This window comes from Pholcus phalangioides, unplaced genomic scaffold, assembly GCF_987345545.1.
Source record: "Pholcus phalangioides strain wild (caught in Gottingen) unplaced genomic scaffold, Ppha-v1.0 ptg000032l_1, whole genome shotgun sequence".
NCBI classification, from domain to species: domain Eukaryota; kingdom Metazoa; phylum Arthropoda; class Arachnida; order Araneae; family Pholcidae; genus Pholcus; species Pholcus phalangioides.
In genome coordinates, this window is record NW_028301622.1 from 2,609,805 (window position 1) to 2,633,294 (window position 23,490).

General features: G+C 37.0%; 1 protein-coding gene across 1 annotated transcript; it reads right to left on the reverse strand.

The window, feature by feature from the left end:
- Window positions 1–7,108: 7,108 nt before the first annotated feature.
- Window positions 7,109–22,980, reverse strand: LOC149066224 (uncharacterized). The gene is made up of 10 exons (XM_089253185.1): window positions 22,894–22,980; window positions 18,711–18,834; window positions 16,129–16,332; window positions 14,008–14,230; window positions 13,630–13,864; window positions 11,786–11,909; window positions 9,906–10,091; window positions 9,051–9,066; window positions 7,612–7,807; window positions 7,109–7,500 (listed from the first exon to the last, which is right to left on the reverse strand). The coding sequence occupies exons 2-10, from the start codon at window positions 18,822–18,824 to the stop codon at window positions 7,134–7,136; spliced, it is 1,665 nt and encodes a 554-aa protein (XP_089109311.1). The 5' UTR covers window positions 18,825–18,834; window positions 22,894–22,980; the 3' UTR covers window positions 7,109–7,133.
- Between the last annotated feature and the right edge of the window lie 510 nt (window positions 22,981–23,490).

Sequence of the window (23,490 nt, forward strand, 5' to 3'; positions counted from 1 at the left end):
CATCAAGTTGTCGAAGTTGGTATGCGTGAGGTGTAAACTTTGTCAAGTTTGGCAGCCCCTCCGGTTCCAAGCCGTCGGTCACGGAATTCCTAATTGAGTGGATCTCGTACAATTGAGTGAATCTTCCCCGAAAATGGTGGAACATCATAAGGACGGTATTGATAGGTGATATTTTGAGATTGCATCAGTGTCGTAACTAGGATTTTTCAGGGGGAGGCGCAAACGTTATTTTTCCTCCTCTTACACCAGAGGCCTTAAACTTTTTTATAGTCGCGAGCACTGCCTGTACCCATCATCAAAAGAAGAGCACCCTTTACGGCAAGTTTTACATCGAACGTATGAAATCAGGATGATTTTAATCCTTGAATAAAATTTGCACAAGGTGTTTAATCGAACAGTGATTGAGTGCTCGAAATCGGACACGGGCGTAGAGCACCACGGGTGCTTCAGAGAGCACAGCATTGCTCCAGAGAAACAGGTTGAAGATCCCTGCCCTACACTGTGGTGATATCCGATGATTTTATCATTGTGTTTTTGTCCTTTTCCTGAAATTTTCCGCTCCCTAAAGTTTGTCGTCCGGGCAGTTGCTTCCCCTGCCCACAGTTCCAGCCTGGGTTGTATTCCAACTGCGCTTAGCAACTTGATGCAAACAATCATGTAAAAATGCAAAACCCGGAAGGATTCTAGATCCCGAAAAATAAAGAATGGAAATCCCTCTTTTTGATCTGTTTTGCCGTCTGCAACAGTGTTCAACCGCAGGACCAGATTTCGTTCAATTTATGTAGCTGCTGCATTATTTTTAGATTTAGTTGAATATTATGCCGTCTTGGTCCGTCAGAGGGTCTGTGAAACATTTTTCTATTCAATTTTTGCCAGTCCGCACATTATTACTCCCATTTTTCTAGCGGTCTGTAGAATTTCTCTACTTTCATCGGTCCACAAACCTATAGGCTTCCGTTTTTTTTCCCCCCAATGCATTTTCTATCAGCTGAATCCATCGAGCTTATAATACTGGAGGGAGCATCCAGCCGCCGCGACGTCGTCTACATATAGTGCAAGGATACCACGTGACTCGTTGCAGACAAACGCGATCCCCCCCATAGAGATCAATGTTAAAATTGCCGATTTTAGCATAGAAATGCGGAAATTTATGAGGGTTTTCCGCCGCATCAATAATTTTAAAAATTGAATTGAATTCTCGATTTTCGAAATATTGAGTTCGCTTAGAGATACGAAGCACAGAAAATTGAATATAAAATAATGAGCCAGACCCACTTTTGAGGTGGATATCCATGCAATAACATTAATTTAAGCTTTTTATTTATATCTTCTCAAGCATGAAAATGACAATTAATGTCTCCGTATTGTCTTATATTATCCACTTGCATTTTTTTAATCCGTTTTGAAATTAATTCTGGAATTATTTCTTTATTAATTATTATTTCTTTATTAATTATTATTTCTTTCATTCTGGAGTAATTGCTTTAATCAATTCTAGATTTGCTTCTTTCATTAATGCTGAAATTATTTATTTCATTAATGATGAAATTATTTCTTTCATTGATTCTGAAATTATTTCTTTCATTGGTTCTGAAAAATTATGTCTCATTGATTCTGAAAAATTATGTCTCATTGATTCTGAAAAATTATGTCTCATTGATTCTGAAAAATTATGTCTCATTAATTCTGGCATTATCTCTTTCATTAATTTTGGAATTATATCTCATTAATTTTGGAACTATCACTTTTTCATTAATGCTGGAATTATTTCTTTCATTAATTCTAGAATTTTTCTTTCATTAATTCTAGAATTTTTCTTTCATTAATTCTAGAATTTTTCTTTCATTAATTCTAGAATTTTTCTTTCATTAATTTTGGAACTATCTTTTACTTTAATTCTGGAATTACCGCTTTCTTTAATTTTGGAATTATCACTTCATTAATGCTGAAATTACTTCTTTCATCGATTTTGGAATTATCTCTTCCATTAATTCTATAATTTTTTCTTTCATTAATTTTGGAATTATCCCTTTTTCTTAATTCTGGAATTTTAATTATTAATGCTGAAATTATCGCTTTCATTTATTTTGGAACTGAAATTATCTGTTTCATTAAAACTAGAATTTTTCTTTTATTTATTCTGGAATCATCTTTCATTAATTCCGAATTATCTTTCATTACTGCTGCAGTTATTTTAGGTATTTATTTAGGTACTGCTTTCATTTATTTTGGAACTGAAATGATCTCTTTCATTAATTTTGGAACTGAAATGATCTCTTTCATTAATTTTGGAATTATCTTTCATTAATTTTGGAATTATCACTTTCATTAATTTTAGAATTATCACTTTCATTAATTCTGGAATTATCAATTTCATCAATGCTGAAAGTATCAATTTCATTAACTTTGGAATTATCTTTCATTAATGCTAAAATTATCTTTGGTTAAAATTTCGAAATTGTTTTTAAGTTATTAATGTGCCTGTTTTTGCTTCAAAAAATGCTTGATTAAAGCTGCAGAATTTCTTCAATTAATTTATATGGGCCCATAATTAATTTCAAAACATCCTAAACCAGTGGTTCTCAACCTTTGGAAGCCCACGGCCCGGTTTCATTTATTTTTGTAAGTGGAAGGCCCGGTCAAACACATGATTAACGGAACCTGAATAGGGAGGGGGGGGGGGACGAAAGGAAAGGGGGGGGAAAGGGCAGATCAGTCGCAGCCCAGTATGAATGATGTCACAGCCCAGTGCCGGGCCGCGGCCCGGCGGTTGAGAAACACTGTCCTAAACTAAATGGATTGGGAGATGCAAGTGGATAATATAAGACAATACGGTGACATTAATTTTCATTTTCGTGCTTGAGAAGATAAAAATAAAAAAGCTGGAATTAATGTTATTTCATGGATATCCACCTCGAAAGTAGGTCTGGCGAATCAGATAATTCCATATCGTACATAAAATTTTTTAACATGGGATGTGCCTCATTGGCTAAGATCACTATTACGTCACTAAATCGTCACATCCGATCGTGACCGGAACTTCGGGCCTCGATGTAATGCGCATGCGCGACATAGTTATTGGCGCAAATATATTTCCTGGCAACGTTTAATGATAGATATACCTAATTTTACCTGCGATCGGCATGTGCCAGTCGGTGAAATGGTTAGAGTGGTGTTTCCCAACCTTTTCAAGTTCGCGGCTCCCTTGGGAATAACGTCAAAATTTGGGGCACCCTTCCTTGAATACAGAGTTTACTATACAAAAATTACTGAGTGAAAATACATCAGTAGAGTTTTGTTCGATTAATCATTAATGTGGAACTTTTGATTGATGCTTGTTCACTGTTGGTGAACTTACGTTTGTGGAATCAGCGCAAACATCAGTAAATTCGGCAAGCAGTTAAATCTATTTTCTCCTCACTGTCTGAGAAATCAAATGGTGAGACAACCCATTCGAGATTCTCAGTGGAAAGAGATGTAAAGTACATATCTATTGCATTTTGCAATCTTGATGAGTGTTAAAAAATGAACTGTTTCATATCTTATCTGAAGAGGATGTCTGCCTCCGCTATTATTGCGAAGGTTTCGACAGCTGGCTGATGCGAAGATAAATCTAAGAAAGAAAATTCACCTGTCTTTGAGGGGAAATTCAACCTACGTCCTTTCACTTGCCGCGTGAGCGCACTAGATTACAAAGCCAACGAATCATCTTTCCTTAAAAAGCTCGAGGCAAAAGCTCACATTGCTGACACTGCAGCCATAGATGGCGACTTATCCGATAAGTCTGTGATGCATGAGATTAATTTATTCGACTTGCTTTATTTCAAGACCTTAAGTGGATTAATATTTTTTTTTATTTATATCCATAATATCTCGCTGCATTCCTTAGCTGATATCGCGGAACCCTAGGGTGCCGGGGCACACTGGTTGGGAAACACTGGGTTAGAGCATGGGATTTGTTTTGGAGGTTGTGGGTTCGAATCCATCAAAAACTCGCTCGAATTTTTTTCTAATAGTGTTACCCAAGGTCGGTTTTTGGAACATTTTGTTTCAACTTATCAGTTTTGCCATATTTCCGGTTGGGGTTGCCATAGGCCCGCGGCGAACGAAGTTCGGCCTACAGGGGTACTTACTAATAAAGTAGTCGGAAACATTCTTTTTTTATGCGTTGTGATATTATATTATATATAATTATTATGATAATTATGTTACATTATATTACTATAAAATTTTAGATCCTTGTGATATTATCACGCGAGCAGTCATGACGAAATAAAAGCGATATCGTTAATGAATCCTGGTGTTTGGCGATAAGTTGCCAAACGTAACAGCCGTAATTCCGAATCGGTTATGATTGGCTCTTCGGCTACTACGTCACGAGATAGGCTCGGAGTTAGAATTTCCCTCGATCTTTAATGACGTAATTGTGGCCTTCGCCAATGAGCGTATCCCATGGTAAAACCTGAGTACATTATGGAATTGTGCGACCGGGGTTCGAGTCCCCGTGGAGGCAGAGATGAATTTTCTTCCTTGTAATCTACATCTCCACAAATACCCATTGATGAGTGGAGAGAACATTTCTATATGCATAATTATTACTAAATATAATAATAATCAAAACAACATAAGGCATCTAGACGCTTTTAAATAAACATCGGCCCTTTCTGTTGTTTAAAAAATAAAACTTTGGATAAAAATAAATCAATCGTCGACAAATGTATGCTATTTCTACGTCGAACGACGTCGAACGATGTCGGGCCAAACATAGTTCGGAGCAGAGAATCCGATGTTGAACTACGTCCACAAATGTATGTCATTTTCTACATCGAACGATATCGGTAAACGATGCCGTGTGAGATATAGTTAATCATAGGATTCTCTACGTCGAACTATGTCGACAAATGTGTGCTATTTCTACGTAGTACGATATCGGTAAACGACATCGAAATCTCTACGTCGTTGTATGTCGATGTGCTACTGGGGATCGGTATTTGCAGAAGCGGATTTAACGGTAGGCGCGCGTCCTAGGCCCCGACATCTAAATCGCCCATCAAAACCCTAACTTTACACTTTCTTCTAATTTAATGGGTCCAATATTTTCTTCTGCGCCCGGGGCCTCAACCGACCTTAATCCTCTTCTGCCTCTGGGGTGTTTGATACCATTGATTATCGTTTGCGTGATGGATTGACTTTTTTCGGTATCGCTACTTTGCGTGTGATACACTACAATGTATTGCGATTAACTAATTTACAGGGGCAATACATCCAACTGAATTTTGTTTATCAATTAATCAATTAAAAATATTTGCCGTGGCCCAAACACACAAAAACGCATTTTTTGGTGGTACTAACAACGCCGATTGAAAAAAGATGCCAACAGCAACAGAAATTTGAGGGCATGTGATGATAATATTGACTGTCGATATAACGATAATTCCTCTACAGCGATATTTTTTCTTGGTTCGCAGAGTATCGTTATATCGAAGTTTCACTCTATTTCATTTAGCTATTGTTTATTTGTTTCAGCGTTATCAGCCATACAGTATTTTGTCAAAAATGTTTTGGCCCCGGGCTTCCGAACTCGATAAGTAAAATATGCTCAGAGTGTACTTTTACTCATTTCAGTTTCATTCGTTATTAACCTATTTTTAAGTTTTCTTTCCCTCCTGCATCGACTGGACGCTTCCTTCGCCAAGGGTCACGTTCAAACAAAAGAAGAAGAGTTGCTTCTGAGTTTACAGTAACGAGTAGCACCAAGGTGGAATGAAATTGGAGATAGAGTGACAGGGGGTGACCACGAGAAAAACACTAAAAATTGTCACGAAAGAAAGAAAGTCAAGAAAGAGTGAATTGTGATGTTAAAAAAGTATTAAAATAAAATTTTGAGCCGAATGTTCTTACTAAACTTTTTTTTTTGGTTCAATTTTTTTGATAAAAAAGTTTGAGATTGAACAGTCCCCTGTTGACATGTAGGGTCCATGGATTCATGAGGTTGTCTCCATACCCGTACACGTCCATCAGCTCGAAGCAATTGGAACCGAGACTCGTCAGACCAGGCAACGTGTTTCCAGTCCTCAACAGTCCAATGTCGGTGTTGTCGGGCCTAGGCGAGGCGTAACGTATCCACTCAATTTCGTTTTTTTGGGGGGGGGGCTGAGATGGCTCTCCAAAGTTATTGGAAGGGGGGCCTCTTGCACATGTTCCGCATACAACTTTACGCTTATGCATATCTATCCTCTTGAGATGTGGTGATGTTCCCCCACGGCCTCTAGCATATATAATGCTTTCGCATAGCATTTCTCCCCAGCTTAAGTTTTCTTCCTCGAACCCATACAAGAACTCAAAATCACCTTGAAAGACAAATAGGGTAAAATTCCTGAAGCTTTTCGCAACAGTTTAGCCGACAGCGAGCACAACAGATGTCAAATGTGCATCAGTGTCTGAGGGGGTCACACATTATACTGACGAACCCATGTCTGCCCAGCAGAACGCGCACTTTTCGTAACTGTTTACGATTGCTGTAAGGAGCATCTTGTTTTCTTTTGCTTATTTTTTTTTCGTCACGTGACGATATCTGTACTATTTTTAATAATACTTCAGGATATCTATTAAACACGTGCCAAGTTTTATATTTTGAAGGATGCCTTTCGTTAGGTGTGACGAAAAATAACCTCAGCTTTTGTCAAGCAATATAACAACAATAAGATCAAATGAGCATATTATACTTTATTATTCACACTAGCAACAATAATAATTTAGTAATTATAATGTTCTGTGTTCGTACAACAATGTCTTAAAATTATTTGTTCAAGAAAAAATGAATAAAAGTTGTCAAATTTTGTAAATTATGGTGAAAACAGAGATTTTTTTCTCTGAAGGTAGCTTTCTATTAAGACGGTAAAAAAAATAACCGGTTAATACCGTGCCAACCCTGGCTGGCTTGGAGTCAATGCCTATTCAGATTAATCAGTGGAAACGGTTTTAAATCAAATTAAAAAAAAATTGGAATGTCTTGAGTTAAATGCAAGCTCAACATCAACAGACCGAGGTTTAATAATCTAATTCTGAGTATTTGTGAACGTAAGCAATCAATATTTATGTACAAAAATCATGAAATCATCAGCTACAGTTTATTAGAAAGAGCAAACAACGCAGTGTACAAGGTTGTCTTTGATGTATTCATCGCATGGCAATGTGCCACAGCTTGTCTTAACATCAGCCACGTAATCCCCTCTCTCCGATTTCGACTGTCCAAGAACGGATTTTCGAGTCGTTTTAGCATCTTTATCCACACAAACGAAGTCTCCTTTCCTACTCTTAAAATCTTTGGTCATTAAGTAACCACTATATTCCAAAGTCCATTCAGGAGGGCATTCTGTTTGGGCTGGGAATGTCATGGCCGATGTGCGTTCATTGTTCTGGCAGGCAGCGCAAGCGATCGGTTTCTCGTTCAAATCTCCACGACCATGGAATCGAACTAGAGCCAATCGGGAATAGTATCTAAGACAGAAAAAAAAATAAAACAATAAGTGTACCCAAAAAGATAGGGAGAATGTTTTCGTGTTTTCGGATGCGAGAGGAATATCGAAAAAAACCCAACTGAATGAATACCTTGGATTTTTGGTGATTTTGTCAGCTTCGGGATCGAATTGAATTTGTTCATTCAAACAAAGAAGCTCGGCTGATCCACCTTTGGTTCTATCTGTACTAGCGACAACTCCAGTGTACACGGTTTTCGTACCATCTGAAGTGCACGTATCTTGGCCCCAGTGAGTGTAGAAAGTTCCTCCGATATCAAGTTTTAATGCTGCATGAAAACACTTGATATTTAAACATGTTCTAAAAAAAATAATACATCGCAGTAAAACAAATATTGACTTGAGTTGGTCTCAGTACAGTATAATTTTTCTTATCTATTTTTGTCTAAACAAATATGTTTCCCTTATGAATTATTAACCGTGTCTCTAAATGATAGTCATCTCACGTATTCAGACTGAACTTTCCGAAAGAAACTGTGACTTGTGTAAATAAATTTTGGAAAACCCCTTCTTAGTGAGCCTTTACGTCATTAAATGAAACTATTGACCAAATTTCATATTTATAGTGTCAGCGGTTTTCGCTCGGCATAATTTCTCTGTATAGTATTTGAACCCTGTTATGACGGTGTTGAATTTTTAAAAACCCCTTGTTAGCGAGTCCTTACGTCATAAAATGAAATTACTGACCAAATTTCATATTTATAGCTTCGGTGGTTTTGCATAGCTGAATTCGCTCCCGAATTTCTACTCTATCTCCCGGACTCCCAGAAAATTCTTTTATCTCCCGAATTTTGCCAGTGATTGTAAAATATCCATACATTTAGGAAAAAAATTATTCCCCAAGAATTTACCCAAAAAAAACCCCCAAAAACCTGCTGCTTCATAAGCGTTTTGTAAATTGTCGCCATTTCGTCAAACCCCAAAAAATATTTCATTTTTGGAGAGAAAACAGAAAATTCGTCAATCAGCAAGCGCCAATCCGGCCTTTCGAAATCCAAAATTGGCACGATTGCGTATACAGTATCTGCTTTTACCCGAGGACTTTACCCGAAGGTTTCTAGAATATGTATAGGGCCAGTAATCTTTAACCTACTAGTAGGTCATGATTGGCGATGGCTTGCACCGTGCCACGATTTTTGCAACGGGAAATATCCCTAAAATTCGCCTTTTACTAATGAAAAATCGCTTTTTTTAAAAGATCCCTTTTATTTATTTCTATACGGAATTTGGATCAGCGCGAAAACCTCCCAAATTCTCATTCTTCAAAGTTGGCAGCTATGGTTTTGGCTCTGCGATGATCAATCAGTCGGTCAGTCAGGACATGTTATTTTATACGTTTAGACAGTAGAATAAACGAACAAAGAATCGCTTCGAAGAACCTTTGTCGGCGTCACCACTCCATGGTGCCCTTATAAGTTTGGTGGTTCACCAGGGTGCCGCGGCACGCAGTTTGAGAACCCCTGCACTACTCAATGGATACAAAAAGAAATATCACAAGAAAAAAAAACTTACCGGGTGTTTCAGCCATCTGAAATAGAAAATAACAAAGAATATCCATTAAATGTTTCTATATACAAAAATCATGAAAATTCCAATTTTATACATATTTATACTCATTGTATAATGTACAGTAGATACAGGGTGTTTCACGAAGGACCCCTAACTGAAAATAAATAATTTGTCAAGCTTGTGTGTCGATTTCCGGTGACACGCCACAGAGAGTCACTGACAATTTCATTCTTCGTTTGCGACATGTGTGTGGTGTAAAAGGTGCACATTTTGAATCGCTTTTGATGTGAATGCAACGAGGGCTGCCTACATTATTATCCACTACGTACAGCCTACTTATGGTAATTCCGCCTGCGGCGCCATCTATCTATCCACCATTTTAATTGTATATTCGTAACTAAAATTTTGAGGTTTCTGTAAGGATTCTTACGGTTTTTTTTGATAACACCAATGGTTTCATGCTTCTATCACCGTTTCCGAGTTATTTATTTTCAAAGTTAGGGGGTCCTTCGTGAAACACCCTGTAGTTTATTCCTTAATAATTGTATGCCACTTTTTCAATCCTCCCAGTTATTGAAGAAAACCCGGGCAGCGCCGGGTATTATAACTAGTATATTAAAAGTTGCAAAAAGAAGTCTAAGAATCTGTCCTAACTCGCTCATAGTTAAGAATCCTAACAAATGTTATAGTTTCAATGCATAACTCCCGTGATTTCCGTTAAATTGTTGAAATGCTGAAGAAATTTTACAAAAACTAACTCACGTTCATAGCAAAGGGAATCATATATATCAAAATTGCATTTCCAAATTTAAAAAAAACCAACACAAGAAAAAAAAATTCATGGCAATCGATACTTACAATTTTATTCCGCAGATTTATAAGTTGTCTGTAGTACTTCATCGGAAGGCTTCCGCCATTATCTTCATATGCCTTGAAAGCTTTATCAAATTGAATGGTTCCAGCATCCTTCGCCAAATTCAAATTTCCAAGAACTTCAAAGAAAACAGCGCTGATTTTTTCCAATTTCTCATTGAACTGACCTACCTTCAAGAGAAGAAATTTTCGTCATGTTTTGACCCCTCTTGTTTTTCATTTGTATAATAATTATATAGTGTCGCAATAATTATTTTACGTAGAAATGCTCGTTATTTCATGTATAACCCTTAGTACAATAATAATTTTTATATTCCCTAATTAAATCTAAATCAACCCTTGTGTACATGGTTGAGAGTTTTTTTGTGTGTGGCTTTTTGCTATATAACATGACTTACTACCGAATCCGCCATCACCAGATACGGTGCTTAGTGCGAAAATAATAGTGGGGGCCCCTTAGCCCCGGTTTTTCTCTTCTATGAAAGAGAAGAATTGAGGAGGTGAAAATCATGGAAATTAAGAATAAACGCAAGAAATAATTCCAGTACCCATGGTAATTATGACGGAAATGAAAGAAATAGTTTCAGAATTGATGAAAATTTTTTTCAGAATTCCAGAATTGATAAAAATGCAGAATAACTGAATGAAATAGTGTCAGAATAAATAAAAGAATTAGTTTCAGAATAAATAAAAGAATTAGTTTCAGAATAAATAAAAGAATTAGTTTCAGAATAAATAAAAGAATTAGTTTCAGAATAAATAAAAGAATTAGTTTCAGAATAAATAAAAGAATTAGTTTCAGAATAAATAAAAGAATTAGTTTCAGAATAAATAAAAGAATTAGTTTCAGAATAAATAAAAGAATTAGTTTCAGAATAAATAAAAGAATTAGTTTCAGAATAAATAAAAGAATTAGTTTCAGAATAAATAAAAGAATTAGTTTCAGAATAAATAAAAGAATTAGTTTCAGAATAAATAAAAGAATTAGTTTCAGAATAAATAAAAGAATTAGTTTCAGAATAACTAAACGAAATGGTCACAGAATTGATGTTTTTTTTTCAGAATTCCAGAATTGGCGAAAATTCAGAATGAACGAAAGAAATAGTTTCAGAATTGATGAAAATTTTTTCAGAATTCCAGAATTGATGAAAACGAAGAATAACTGAATAAAATAGTGTCAGAATAAATGAAAGAATTAGTTTCAGAATAACTAAACGAAATGGGTTTTTTTTTCAGAATTCCAGAATTGGCGAAAATTCAGAATGAACGAAAGAAATAGTTTCAGAATTGATAAAAATTCAGAATAAATGAAAGAAATAATTTCAGAATAAAGAAAAGAGAAACAGTTTCAGAAGTGATGAAAATTTTCACAATTCCAAAGATGATGAAAGTTCAGAAATCTAGAATAGATAAAGTCTCAGAAAATAAATAAAAGAAATAGTTTCAGAATTTTTTTGAAAATTCAGAATTTATTTAAAAAAAAACTCCAGATAGGGTGGAAATTCAGAACTTATAAGAGAAATAATTCCAGAATTGCTTCTTTCGAGATGAAAAATGCATAGATCCAGAATTATTTCTGTCTAGATGGAAATTAAGATCTCCAGAATTTACGAAAGAAATCATTGTGTGACCGGTAACGACCCCAAAAACGCTGTGCCCGGTGCAACTACTCCTGACGCACATCCCTAAGGGTAGCTCTGATTACTTCTAAAATCAAACATGGCTGATAGATCGAAATAAAATACAGCTAAATCCGTTAAAAAATGGCAATAAACCGTCGTTATGACCGATATGAAGTGTACCATATATTGTGTGAAATAGAATAATTTATCTTCGTGGATATTGGTCAATCAATCGAATTTTACCTCGTTTTCGAGAGCTTCGCTGAGCACTGGTGGGACAGCAAACATCCACTCTTGTAGTTCCGCTTTCGTAGATCTAATATCATCGAACTGTTCTTCTATGAGATCCAATTGGTCAACAAGAGCTCTGAAAGCCAGCATTCATTTGAATAGTCAGTCACACAGCACGAGACATAAATTATAAGACATCCTTAAATTTTAGTGAAATTACACGAAGAAGCGAAGAGAGTAAAAAATATCAAAAACTCCGAGCTGTGTTATGAAGGTGCAAAATAACTACAAATACAGTCGATCCCGCTTATAACGTTTTCGAAAAAACCGTCATGAAAAAACGCTTTAAACGGGAAATCTTAATGAGAATTATATATATATAGTTAGGGTTGAGACCACGAAAATAAGTCTAAGTCATCGTAAAAAGTGGGAAAACGTTCTAAGTGGGTTCGACTGTATTGAGAACTTAAATATTTTCACACTATTTTATGGTAAAACAAAAGAATATAGTGTGGACAAAATTATAAGACACCTACTGATGTTTGAGGAAAAGTAAACTAAAGTTTAAACAAAAGCAAAATCACATTAATTTACAAAAATCAATATTTTGTGCAACCACCTATGCTGCAAATCAAACCGAAAATGCGATTTGGCATGGATTCAACCAAACCAATGAGAGAGTCACTAGATCAGGGGTTTTCAACCGGTGCTCCGCGGAGCCCCAAGGGTTCCGTGTGCACCACCCAGGGGCTCCGCGGCGACTCGAGGAAAACAATATAAATCAGCAAATTTGATAGATAAATAAATAAAAGAGGCCTACTGCTTCACTGAGATATTCGAATTCGTAAAACGGAGGAAATTTGGGAAAAAACAGCGTTAGATGCGGGTAAAACGGGTTTTCCGCATTTCTTTAGAATTTTCCCAACTAATAATAAACTTGTAATAAACGTGGAATTTCTTTTTTGTTGGCATCAGGAGAGGCAGAGAAACAACTTTCTAATTCGGTTCTTGAGAATACGGAGATGTATAAAATGTTGACATTTTTATTTTTATAACCATACCTTCACGGTGGTAGACGAGCATCTTACCACCACGCCACTCTGGTGTGTGGTAAGGACTGGCATGTATATATAGAACTGGTTTTTAAGTGAAACGAAAGCTTACGTCATTTCCGTTTCACAAGAAAGGGATTATTTTTTTCCCCGTTAGTCCAGCGTTTCACTTTAGCATACGTATATAATTTCACACTTTTCTAGCGGATGTTCAAATTCACTTCCCTGACTAAAGAAGTTTCACTTCAAAAGTTAAATTTTGACAGTCCAGATGACTGGAAATGATATTGAGAGAGGAAGAGCTAAGCTACCTTAAGCTTCAACAAAGAGGGGGAAGTGTAGCTGTCTGGGGTGCGTTCATGTTGTTTTTGTCTCTTGAGCATGTTGTAATGATCAAACCTTCCTCATGCACAGACAAGTAGCCTTTAAAAGAGTTAGAGCATAGGTTCCCAAACTGTTTTGCTCCATCGCCTCGTCCAACATTTTTTTGTTCTCATCGCTCCCAACTCAAGCTAACCCATAGGATTCTATACTAAACCCGTAGCTTCCACCACTTCCCTGGAACATCCCTTGGTGATGCTCACTTTGGGAAACACTGTGTTAGCGCAAAAAGACACTTTTAGAAACTATGGTAGCAAGCACGTTCACCAAATAATGTTTGATCTTCAATAAATTGCATGACTGCTTCAGACATAATTGTAGTAGGAGTTTTAGATAATAGCGGCAATTATTGTTTGGTTCATAGTTTTTGATTTTTTTTTGACAGTGAGTTTTTTTTGACACATAAAAGAGCTAAAACATTACTTGGTTTCCAAATACTGTGGTATGTCGGCATCCAAAGCTGTGAGTGGAAACAATTCCATCCTTAATGGTACACCAGTTCCATTATTAACTAACGCAGTTTGATTAGGGAAATCATCGACGAGCTCCATCAAGGCATCCATAGTATTTGCAACGCTTTTTATTGGGACTGTTGCGTAGTAACTGATTTCTATAGATGTCGATTCTTTCAAATCATCGTGAAGCTGTGAAAAGTTTCCTTAACAGAATCATGAAACATACAAGAATTACATGTAGCATAGGACTCGTTTCCATCAACTTATGTACGATTATTGATACGTTATTTTCTAATTAATGAACACGACATTGTAAAAAAGAAAAAAAGACTGATCAAATTTTTACCGGAAATTCCTAGACCAAACGAACCACTATCGGCCTGTAAGTTGGCTTGGACAATTGCTTTAATTCTCTGCCGGTCTGAAGCTCTTTTACCGATGAACTTTAATGAAGCAACGAGATCTCCTCCATAAGTGATACTTCTTACATAGTGAGTCCCAATATTAACTTTATCGAGCGTCTTCCATCCGTCTCTTGGCTTTGCTGATGATCTCAATGTCAGAGTGATCTGTGAATATGAAATGTCTTTACTTTCAAAACACATTGATTCCCATGGGAAAAATCACTGAATTAGCTATAGGTCCAAAAAGTTTTGTATTTATTATCTTATAAGGTCTAAGGTCCTTGCGCTCGAAAAAAGGCCGAAAATTCCAAAAGGTTTTGCGTGGATTTTAATGGAACTTACCAAAAACATATACAGGGTGGGGGGAAAAGTCCATAAAAACTTTAAAAATGAATGAAAACCGGGAAAATAACCGAAATAAAAAACGGTTTGCAGGGTTAGCATCGCTAGGTCACGGGAATTTTAAGCCAGGAAAAGAAAATAACTAAAAAAAACAACCGATGTAAAAGAGCTAAAATATTACTTGGTTTCCAAATACTGTGGTATGTCGGCATCCAAAGCTGTGAGTGGAAACAATTCCATCCGTATAGTGGCACACCAGTTCCATTATAAACACGACATTGTAAAAAAAGACTCATGTAGGGACTCGGTCTATTCCCGAACAATGAGACATCCACCAGCACAAGCGTCACCACAGGACTGGTGCACCAGGACATGGCAGCAGATATTTGACAGCCACGAGTTTGAGTATATAAACACAACTACTCTTCCTAGCTTCTGTAATGTGTATTGTCGTCCCGCTGCCTCCTCTTATTTTTGTGTGTGGTGCGTTTGCTTACTGATTGAGAGATTTCTTTTTTTAATTGTCGTCGTGGATGTGGGACTTAACATGTTTTGGATGTGTGGCACTTTGCAGAAACAGGGTTGTCTGTCTTAGAACTCGAATTTTCGCGTGTTTCCTATCGCGCGTCTTTGATTTGCAAATCCTATGTCGATCTGTGGCTTTTACAGATCGAATCAAAGTTGCTGGCGTGACACAAAAACGTAATTTAACTGTGATGTGACAACACTTGATGTCGAAATGTTGTCATATGTTATTGAATTGATCAAAGCGCCTGTTACAGATGACTCATACAACTAATTAAAAACACGCATTTGTCAACAGTTTTCACTCTCAGAAATTTTCCGCTTACGAGTTCTACTCCAAGAGCTCGCTCTAGGGAATAAGCGAACTTCTCAGTTGCTGCATGGGCTGTATCAGAACCTCCTAGAGATAGAAGGCCTCCGCACTCAGCTTGTGACGTCAGTAAGCAGTCCATTTTCCCTCAGAATATTCAGGGGGAAAAAATTCTCTGCTCGTGCCAGTATCATCGTTGTGAGGAAAAGAAATGATCGGCCTCAGAATTGGCGATTTCTATGCCCCACATCCAATCACTACGCGGTATTTGTGAGCCAATCAGGAAGATTCTACGTCAAAATAAGAAGAAACGAAATAGGATGTTGTGTTTCAAAATGTGGCAAACTTGCTAGGCAGTCTGAATGACGTTTATGGCAAACAGTGCAGAGGCCTTCTATCTCTAGGAAGTGATGGCTGTATGCATTAGCTGGCAAGAAAATTTCAGATGAAGTGCTTAAAACCCTCTGGTTACAACCTTTGTTCATCCATGCACAGTAGGAATGGGTGATGTATCACCGATGTAAGGTGATATTCCAATCGATATTCCATCGATATTCCAATTTCACGATTTTGTACACAGAGATGTATCGTAATTTCCGGTGCCGATTTTGCTCACGCGCATGTGCGATATCCTTACATCAAGTTAAAATTGGCGATGTCGATTTATCAAACGCGCGTGCGTGATGTATCAGGGAATCACAATAACAACGGGTGAAACATTAGGAAAAATTGAAGAAACCACAACGACTCAAGCATCCCTCAAAGTTCCCTCTTATTCGTCAAAAAAAATCATTAATCAGTTTCAGTATTGATTGATTTACTGATCTGAGAAGTGATCGTATGTGTGTGTGTCCGTTAACATATTTGAACGAGTTAATAAACTTACAGTCTCATAATGAACTTTCACGAGAATTTCCACCATATGTGCTCTCGATCTGGTTTCTTTCAGGTAATCTCCAAGCCCTTCTAAGTTGAGTCGACCAGCTTTCACTTTCAATGATAAATCCCCCGTCACTTCTAGGAAATCTCTAGCTTCTTCTATATCTTCAACTATTCGATACTGTGAATCCGTTAAATGCCTCTCAATAACCTGTAATGAATTCATTTTAATGTAAAAATTAGAAAAAAAGAGACGCTCGGAGAGAGTAGTCAATAGCTTACGTTTTCAAATATAATGAAATTTATTCATTTTATGTACATGCAGAAAAATTAAAAAATTAATATATTACTTCACACACACTCGCTCGCTCTCTCTCTATATATATTAAACTAGCTATAATATCCGGCGCTGCCCGGGTTTTCTTCAATGAGACTTTTTTGGATCACGTGATATCTCCCTCTCTTTTTCTTGAGGGACATACAAACCGTGTCCAAGTTAACCAATATGGCGACCTGCGCGATTCATGAAATAAACAAATCTAGATTTACACAGAAACGTAGAAATGAATATATTTTTTTCTTTTTTTAAGGGGCGGCGCTAGGTATGTCGATCCCGCCCCCCCCCCTGAACTTCAAGTTATCTATCTGTCTGTTCCAGCTTCCAAAAATCCTTAGTTAAAGCTGTGGAATTTTTTCGATGCACTTTTCACGGGCTCATAGCTAATTTTAAAATATCCTAACCCACATGAATTTATGCAAATAAATATCAAAAGAGACAATATGGAGACATTAATTTTCATACTTGAGAAGATATAAATGAAATCAATGATATTGCTCGAATATCCAACTCAAAAGCCGGTTTGGCTAATTACTTCGTATTTAATCTCCCGGGCTTCGTATATCTCTAAGCGAACTGAATATTTCAAAAATCGAGAATTCAATACAATTTTTAAAATTATTGATGGGGCGGAAAATCCCACTAATTTCCGCATTTCTACAGTAAAATCGACAATTTTAGCACTGATTTCTATGAGGATCACCCTTTTCCTGACTCTCAAAGCGATGCTGATGATGATTATGACGTCTATTCAAAAACTAATGTGGCAAACCATTATAAAGGCATAAACTATCATACATATACTAACAGGATTAAAGAAGTGACAAACCATTGTAAAGGCATATACACGTCTGAAACGCATTGCTAGGGAGCCACGGTAACCAAAGTAAACGTTCGGAAAGTGATTGTTGAGGCCAAAAAAACCATTGTTGCCGGACAGTTTTTTGCCCATTTGGGGCATTTGCCCTGGGCTGACGAAATTTTAAAGTAGCCTATCGTTCAAGTCGGGTCCCATTTGGTATATATGCAAGATTTGGCGACGATCGATCTAAAATTGTAGATTTGTATAGAGAACACACACACACACACACACACACAGACACACAGAAATCAATTTTATATATATAGATAATGTGTGTGTAACACAAAATTGAGATGCCATGAAAATTTTAACTTGTGTTAATCAAGTTGAGTGTGTGTGTTCCAGAATTACAATCAAAAGCTGTGATGCGCGCAAAAGCTTCTGCATCTTTCAAAACATTCGAATGGAACCGGGAAAAAAAATGCCATCCCAAAATTGTTAGTGATACTTTATTCATTCAAGGTGTGTCACGACCCCTCAAATGGAATGTTTAAAAATCAATCGGGTCAATTTTTGTTTTTCAAAATAAAATGAAAAAATTAATGAATTATATAAGTGTGAAACATGAGCAAGAAAAAAATTGAACGCGGTTTTCTCAAGTTTTTGAGTTCATCCGTGAATTAAAAAATTCTGAAATTTTGTAGCAACATTTATACTACATGTAATAGTAAAATGAACCTTGAAATTCGATATCTGATTATTGGTTAGAATTTTAAGAATTTTCAAATTTTGTTGAACGTTCTTTAAAAAGTACTTCCTATAGTTAAATTTCTAAATCTGAGGCTCATTTTACTAACACACATGGCAAGTGTGCAAAGTTTCAGAATTTTTAGGGCAGTAGTTCTTTTGTTTTGTTTTTTCTTTTACACTCACGGGTTAAGAAAATCATAATAACAACCTCGTAAAAATTGGAAAAGTGCTACAAACACACTAGAGGGGGAAAAAAACTGGGGTGCTTTTCCTTCAATTATAAAGGCTATATCATTATTGTTCACCTTTGAAAATGCCAAGTCATACGTTTGGTGTACGTTCGGTGAATTTGGCAGGATTATGAAGTGATGTAATCAATTTTTGAAGTGTTATAACTCATTAATTACGACTCAAATCAAGAGACTGAAAGAATTTTTCCGATATTAGTTTTCCAGCACGAATCACACGTGTAATTATTATACTGTCGATAGTTACTACCCTGTATAAGGACATGCTATCGTTGACTATTTTTAGTTTTTTCGATGCTCTTCAACCACATGGCACTATGTAAGTGAGATAATTTCTGAAATATCTGTAAGCACAAAATAAGCTTGACATATTTTTCGGTTTGATGAGACATAGGTAAATATTATAATTATTCCTAAAGGAGAGATATTTTGAACTAGTGACTAATACTCACTTCAGCTTTATCGATTTCAGCCAGCGGAAACACGTCCACACCGGGGCTGTCCGTCCGCATGTCATATGTTCGTCCAAGTAACATGGGCAATACATAATGCCACACGACCGTCATGATTTTAAACCTATTCCACGAATCATGCAATAAAAATCTTCATAAATAACTTTATCTAAATTTTTCATGATGTCAAATATCTTAATTTAGAAGAAATGCAGATCTATACAGTAATACTTCGAAGTTACGCATTAGGTGGGACGGACAATATATTGCAGTTTTCCCTACATACACTGAAGAGCCAAAAAAAAACTGGTTCACCTGCCTAATATCGTGTAGGGCCCCGCGAGCCCGCAGAAGTGCCGCAACACGACGTGGCATGGACTCGAATAATGTCTGAAGAAGTGCTGGAGGTAATTGACACCATGAATCCTGCAGGGCTGTCCATAAATCCGTAGGAGTAAGAGGGGGTGGAGATATCTTCTGAACAGCACGTTGCAAGGCATCCCAGATATGTTTAATAATGTTCATGTCTAGGGATTTAGGTGGCCAGCGGAAGTGTCTAAAGTCAGAAGAGTGTTCCTGGAGCCACTTTGTAGCAATTCTGGACGTGTGGGGTGTCACATTGTCCTGCTGAAATTGTCCAAGTCCGTCGGAATGCACAATGGACATGAATGGGTGCAGGTGATCAGACAGGATGCTTACGTACCTGTCATCTGTCAAAGTCGTATCTACACGTATCAGGGGTCCCATATCACGCCAACTGCACACGCCCCATACCATCACAGAGCCTCCACCAGCTTGAACAGTCCCCTGTTGACATGTAGGGTCCATGGATTCATGAGGTTGTCTCCATACCCGTACACGTCCATCAGCTCGAAGCAATTGGAACCGAGACTCGTCAGACCAGGCAACGTGTTTCCAGTCCTCAACAGTCCAATGTCGGTGTTGTCGGGCCCAGGCGAGGCGTAAAGCTTTGTGTCGAGCAGTCATCAAGGGTACACGAGTGGGCTTTCGGCTCCGAAAGCCCATATCGATGATGTTTCGTTGAATGGTTCGCATGATGACACTTGTTGATGGCCCAGCATTGAAATCTGCAGCAATTTGCGGAAGGGTTGCACGTCTGTCACGTTTAATGATTCTCGTCAGTCCCGTTCTTGCATGATCTTTTTCCGGCCGCAGCAATATCGTAGATTTAATTTTTTACCGGATTCCCGATATTCACGGTACACTCGTGTAGTGGCCGTACGTGAAAATCCAAATTTCATCGCTACCTCGGAGATGCTATGTCCCATCTCTCGTGCGCCGACTATAACACCACGTTCAAACTCACTTAAATCTCGATAACCTGCCATTGTAGAAGCAGTAACCGATCTAACAACTATGCCAGACACTTGTTGTGTTATATAGGCGTTGCCGACCGCAGCGCAGTACAAATAAAGAGATATGGAACCTGATTGGTTCCATATCTCTTTATTTGCATACGCATGCCTGGACCAGTTTTTTTGGCTCTTCAGTTTATATTATATCTAAATTACTCAAAAATTGAAAAATTGCCATTAACGTTAAATTACTTCAAAATACTCGTAATAATTGTCACAAATGAACGTTATATGTAGTGGGGAGATGTCGGTTGTAAGACGCAACAAACCGGGGTGGGCCTATTTCATTTTTTTTGCCTCTGGAGGACGGTCGCCCTCCTTTAAGCAATCAATGCTAGGGCCATAGCGGGACTTTCCGAGACAGACTTTTTTTCTGACAAGGCTCTTTGTATGGGGGGGGGGGGAGATCACTGAGTGTGCGTATATTATACACAAACTCAGTACTCACTGTTTCGTCGACTACATTGTTTAATAAAACTATCCACAGAATATTTGCAGCACAAATAGCACAGCATCCCAAGGAAATGTGGCACGTCGTTTAGAAATCAATGTGGGGAGCGAATCAGTCGGAAGCAAAAATTGTGACAGTAGTACGCATACGCACGTAAGGAGAGTCCGAAGGTTATGTTTTGACATGACTTCCTTATTCAGGGTTTTATGCATCTATGGCTATACACTGGTATGAATCACGAACGAAGATTGAAAAAGCTATTGCTTTTTCCACCTCTTATAAAAATGGAAACCGCTTTAGATTTTTTTCCATTCGGTGCCGGACATCCCTGTTCTAACGGAAAGATGAAAAATGACAAGCAGAGGATAAACTAGAAAATCACTGCATGTTTGCACGATATGAGATGGAATATTATCCATACTTAGGAATATATCGAGTTCAAGTTTTTCGTTAACTAATGAAGACTCTCGAAAGAAGGGAGAAACATCGCGAATTTATTTCTTCCATCAACTAAGATACGAGATATTTCGTCTTAGCACATTAAGGGTTAAACTAGCATTATTTTAAACGAAATTTTTCTAGACCGGTAATAACGTTTAGCTCAATCATGTATTTAATGGTGATCAAACTTACTAAAAACTGAAAATTTTGATTCCAAATGATGTCAAAATTGATTTTCAAAATCTCTGGCAAAGTTTATATCTCCAGCTACTTGCGGTTATACTTTTACAACCTTAAAAATCAACCCAGCTTTAATACATATGTTGTTCTGATTTAATAGACAATACAGGGTGGGCTAAAAGTTCATAACACAATTAAAAAATTAATGAAAAACCCCCCATAAAAGTGTAGTTTGCACTAAAATACTTATTTATTTATACAATAATGTTGGCCGAGGACTATACATGAGAATGCGATTGATGGTGACAGAAATAATGTTTTACATTTTTCGAAAATATGAAAGGCATGGGGTGAATCAACGACAATGAAGGGGAGTAAGTTCCAGTTAGCTGTGGTATGCGGTAAGAAACTAAATTTAAAGCAGTCGGTGGAAGCAGAGATAGGGTTTATCTTGTGTGGATGGTCAATTTGGCTGGAGATATATGTTGGCTTGGAGATAATAACGGAAGTATCGAAATTTAAATATCCATGGAGAATTCTAAAAAAAACATGGTTAATCGAGAAAAAAGACGGTGGGTACTTGGAGGGAGGAGATTAAGTTGGCGTTTTAGTTTGGAAACACACACAAAAGAGGACCAACTGTCGTTTATGAAATGGGCTGATTTATTTTGTATTGATTCCAGCTTTTCTATATACTTCTAGCTTATAACTCAACATAGACTTTTTAAATAAATTGTGTTATGAAATTTTCGCCCAATTTGCGTATTTTAACCTGATTATCACATAATAATTGAGAAATATGTTTTTCATCTCAGCTATAACCCCATAAAAGCTTACAAATTGTGATGAATTCAAGAACCAGTCTTTTTTTTTTTTTTACAGAAAATCACTTAACTCCGCAGTGACGTAAGTCGGGGTAGTGTAAGTTGAGGTATGACTTTTGGGGTTATCGAACAACGAGATATTTTGTTTGGCCACGAATATTTATTGATGTTTCATTTTTCCTCAAAAAAAAAACGTTTTCCAATTAAATTTTTAATGAAGTGTCACAGAGTAACAAATATAACATCAATTTGAATATTGTTTCATTTCTTATATAGTTTATATTTTATACTATTTTTGTTATTTCAACACTGGAACAGCTGAAGCAGTCATTGTGACTGTTTTCCTCAATAGTGTAAATTTATAGTGGCATGATATTATATGTTATCCATAGCGTGCACGAACAACTAAATAATCCGCATAGAAGTGACTGTGAAGCACACATGAAAATAAGTACACATCATCAAAATGAAACAATGTACGATGTGATGTTAGTACACACACACACACGCGCGCACGCACGCACACACACACACACACACACACACACACGCACGCACGCAAAGTGCTTCTATCTATTTTTTCGTGGTGAATCTTGTGAACAACACTGTCATTTATATTTTCAAGTATAAAGTTGGAGTGTCATTTTATGGACACCCTGTATGCTTAAAAAAAGGTAAATTTCTCCAAAATCAATAAACTAACCACGTGGAACTAAGCTTGTTGTTTTTGTTAGAAAAATTTAGGGTGATTGAATAAATTTATTCTTAAAGAAACAGCAGTCAAAATGGCTGCAAGAGGGCCCTTATAGGTATAACGTATAGTCCGGCCTTTCGATCACAAATTGAAAAAAAATTGAAATTGCTAAATCGCACGTATTTTGAAATGAAGATTTGTTAAATTTCTACTTTACCTCGACGGATCTGTTGAAGAAAGATTAGGAGACTTTCGCAATAACCACCAGCCAGGTTACAAGTGATTGATATCAAGCATATGGCAGTTTCCCAAATGAAATCTACCAACGTTGCTTTATCAGTATCCTATCGATTACTTGAAGAAAAAGAGCATTATATCAGATTGGCTATATAACTATATTTCTTATCGCACATTTCAGCAATTAATTCATTTTCTTTTCGATAAAAAAAATTTCATTTTGAAATTGATTCATGAATTTGTACATCATTGGTAGATTTGAAATTATGATCGATTATCGTAAATTTTACCCGATATTTCTCATCCCATTGTATTTCTGAAAAGAAATCCATGTGGCCATGGGCACCGGAGTATAGGGGGATGATGCCATTTGGGACCCCCTCACCCAATAAAATTTGTAAGGGGGTTGAACCTCCCCCCTCGCAACCCCCAATAATTTCTACAAAAACAATGTAATGCAGTTTCCCCTCTCCTGCGTACGAGGAGTCCCGTATATAAGGGGCGACCAGCGACTTTCAGCCACCCAGTGTTTTCTTCATGTCGCCACCTCTGCATGTGGCCATGTTTTTTATTTATA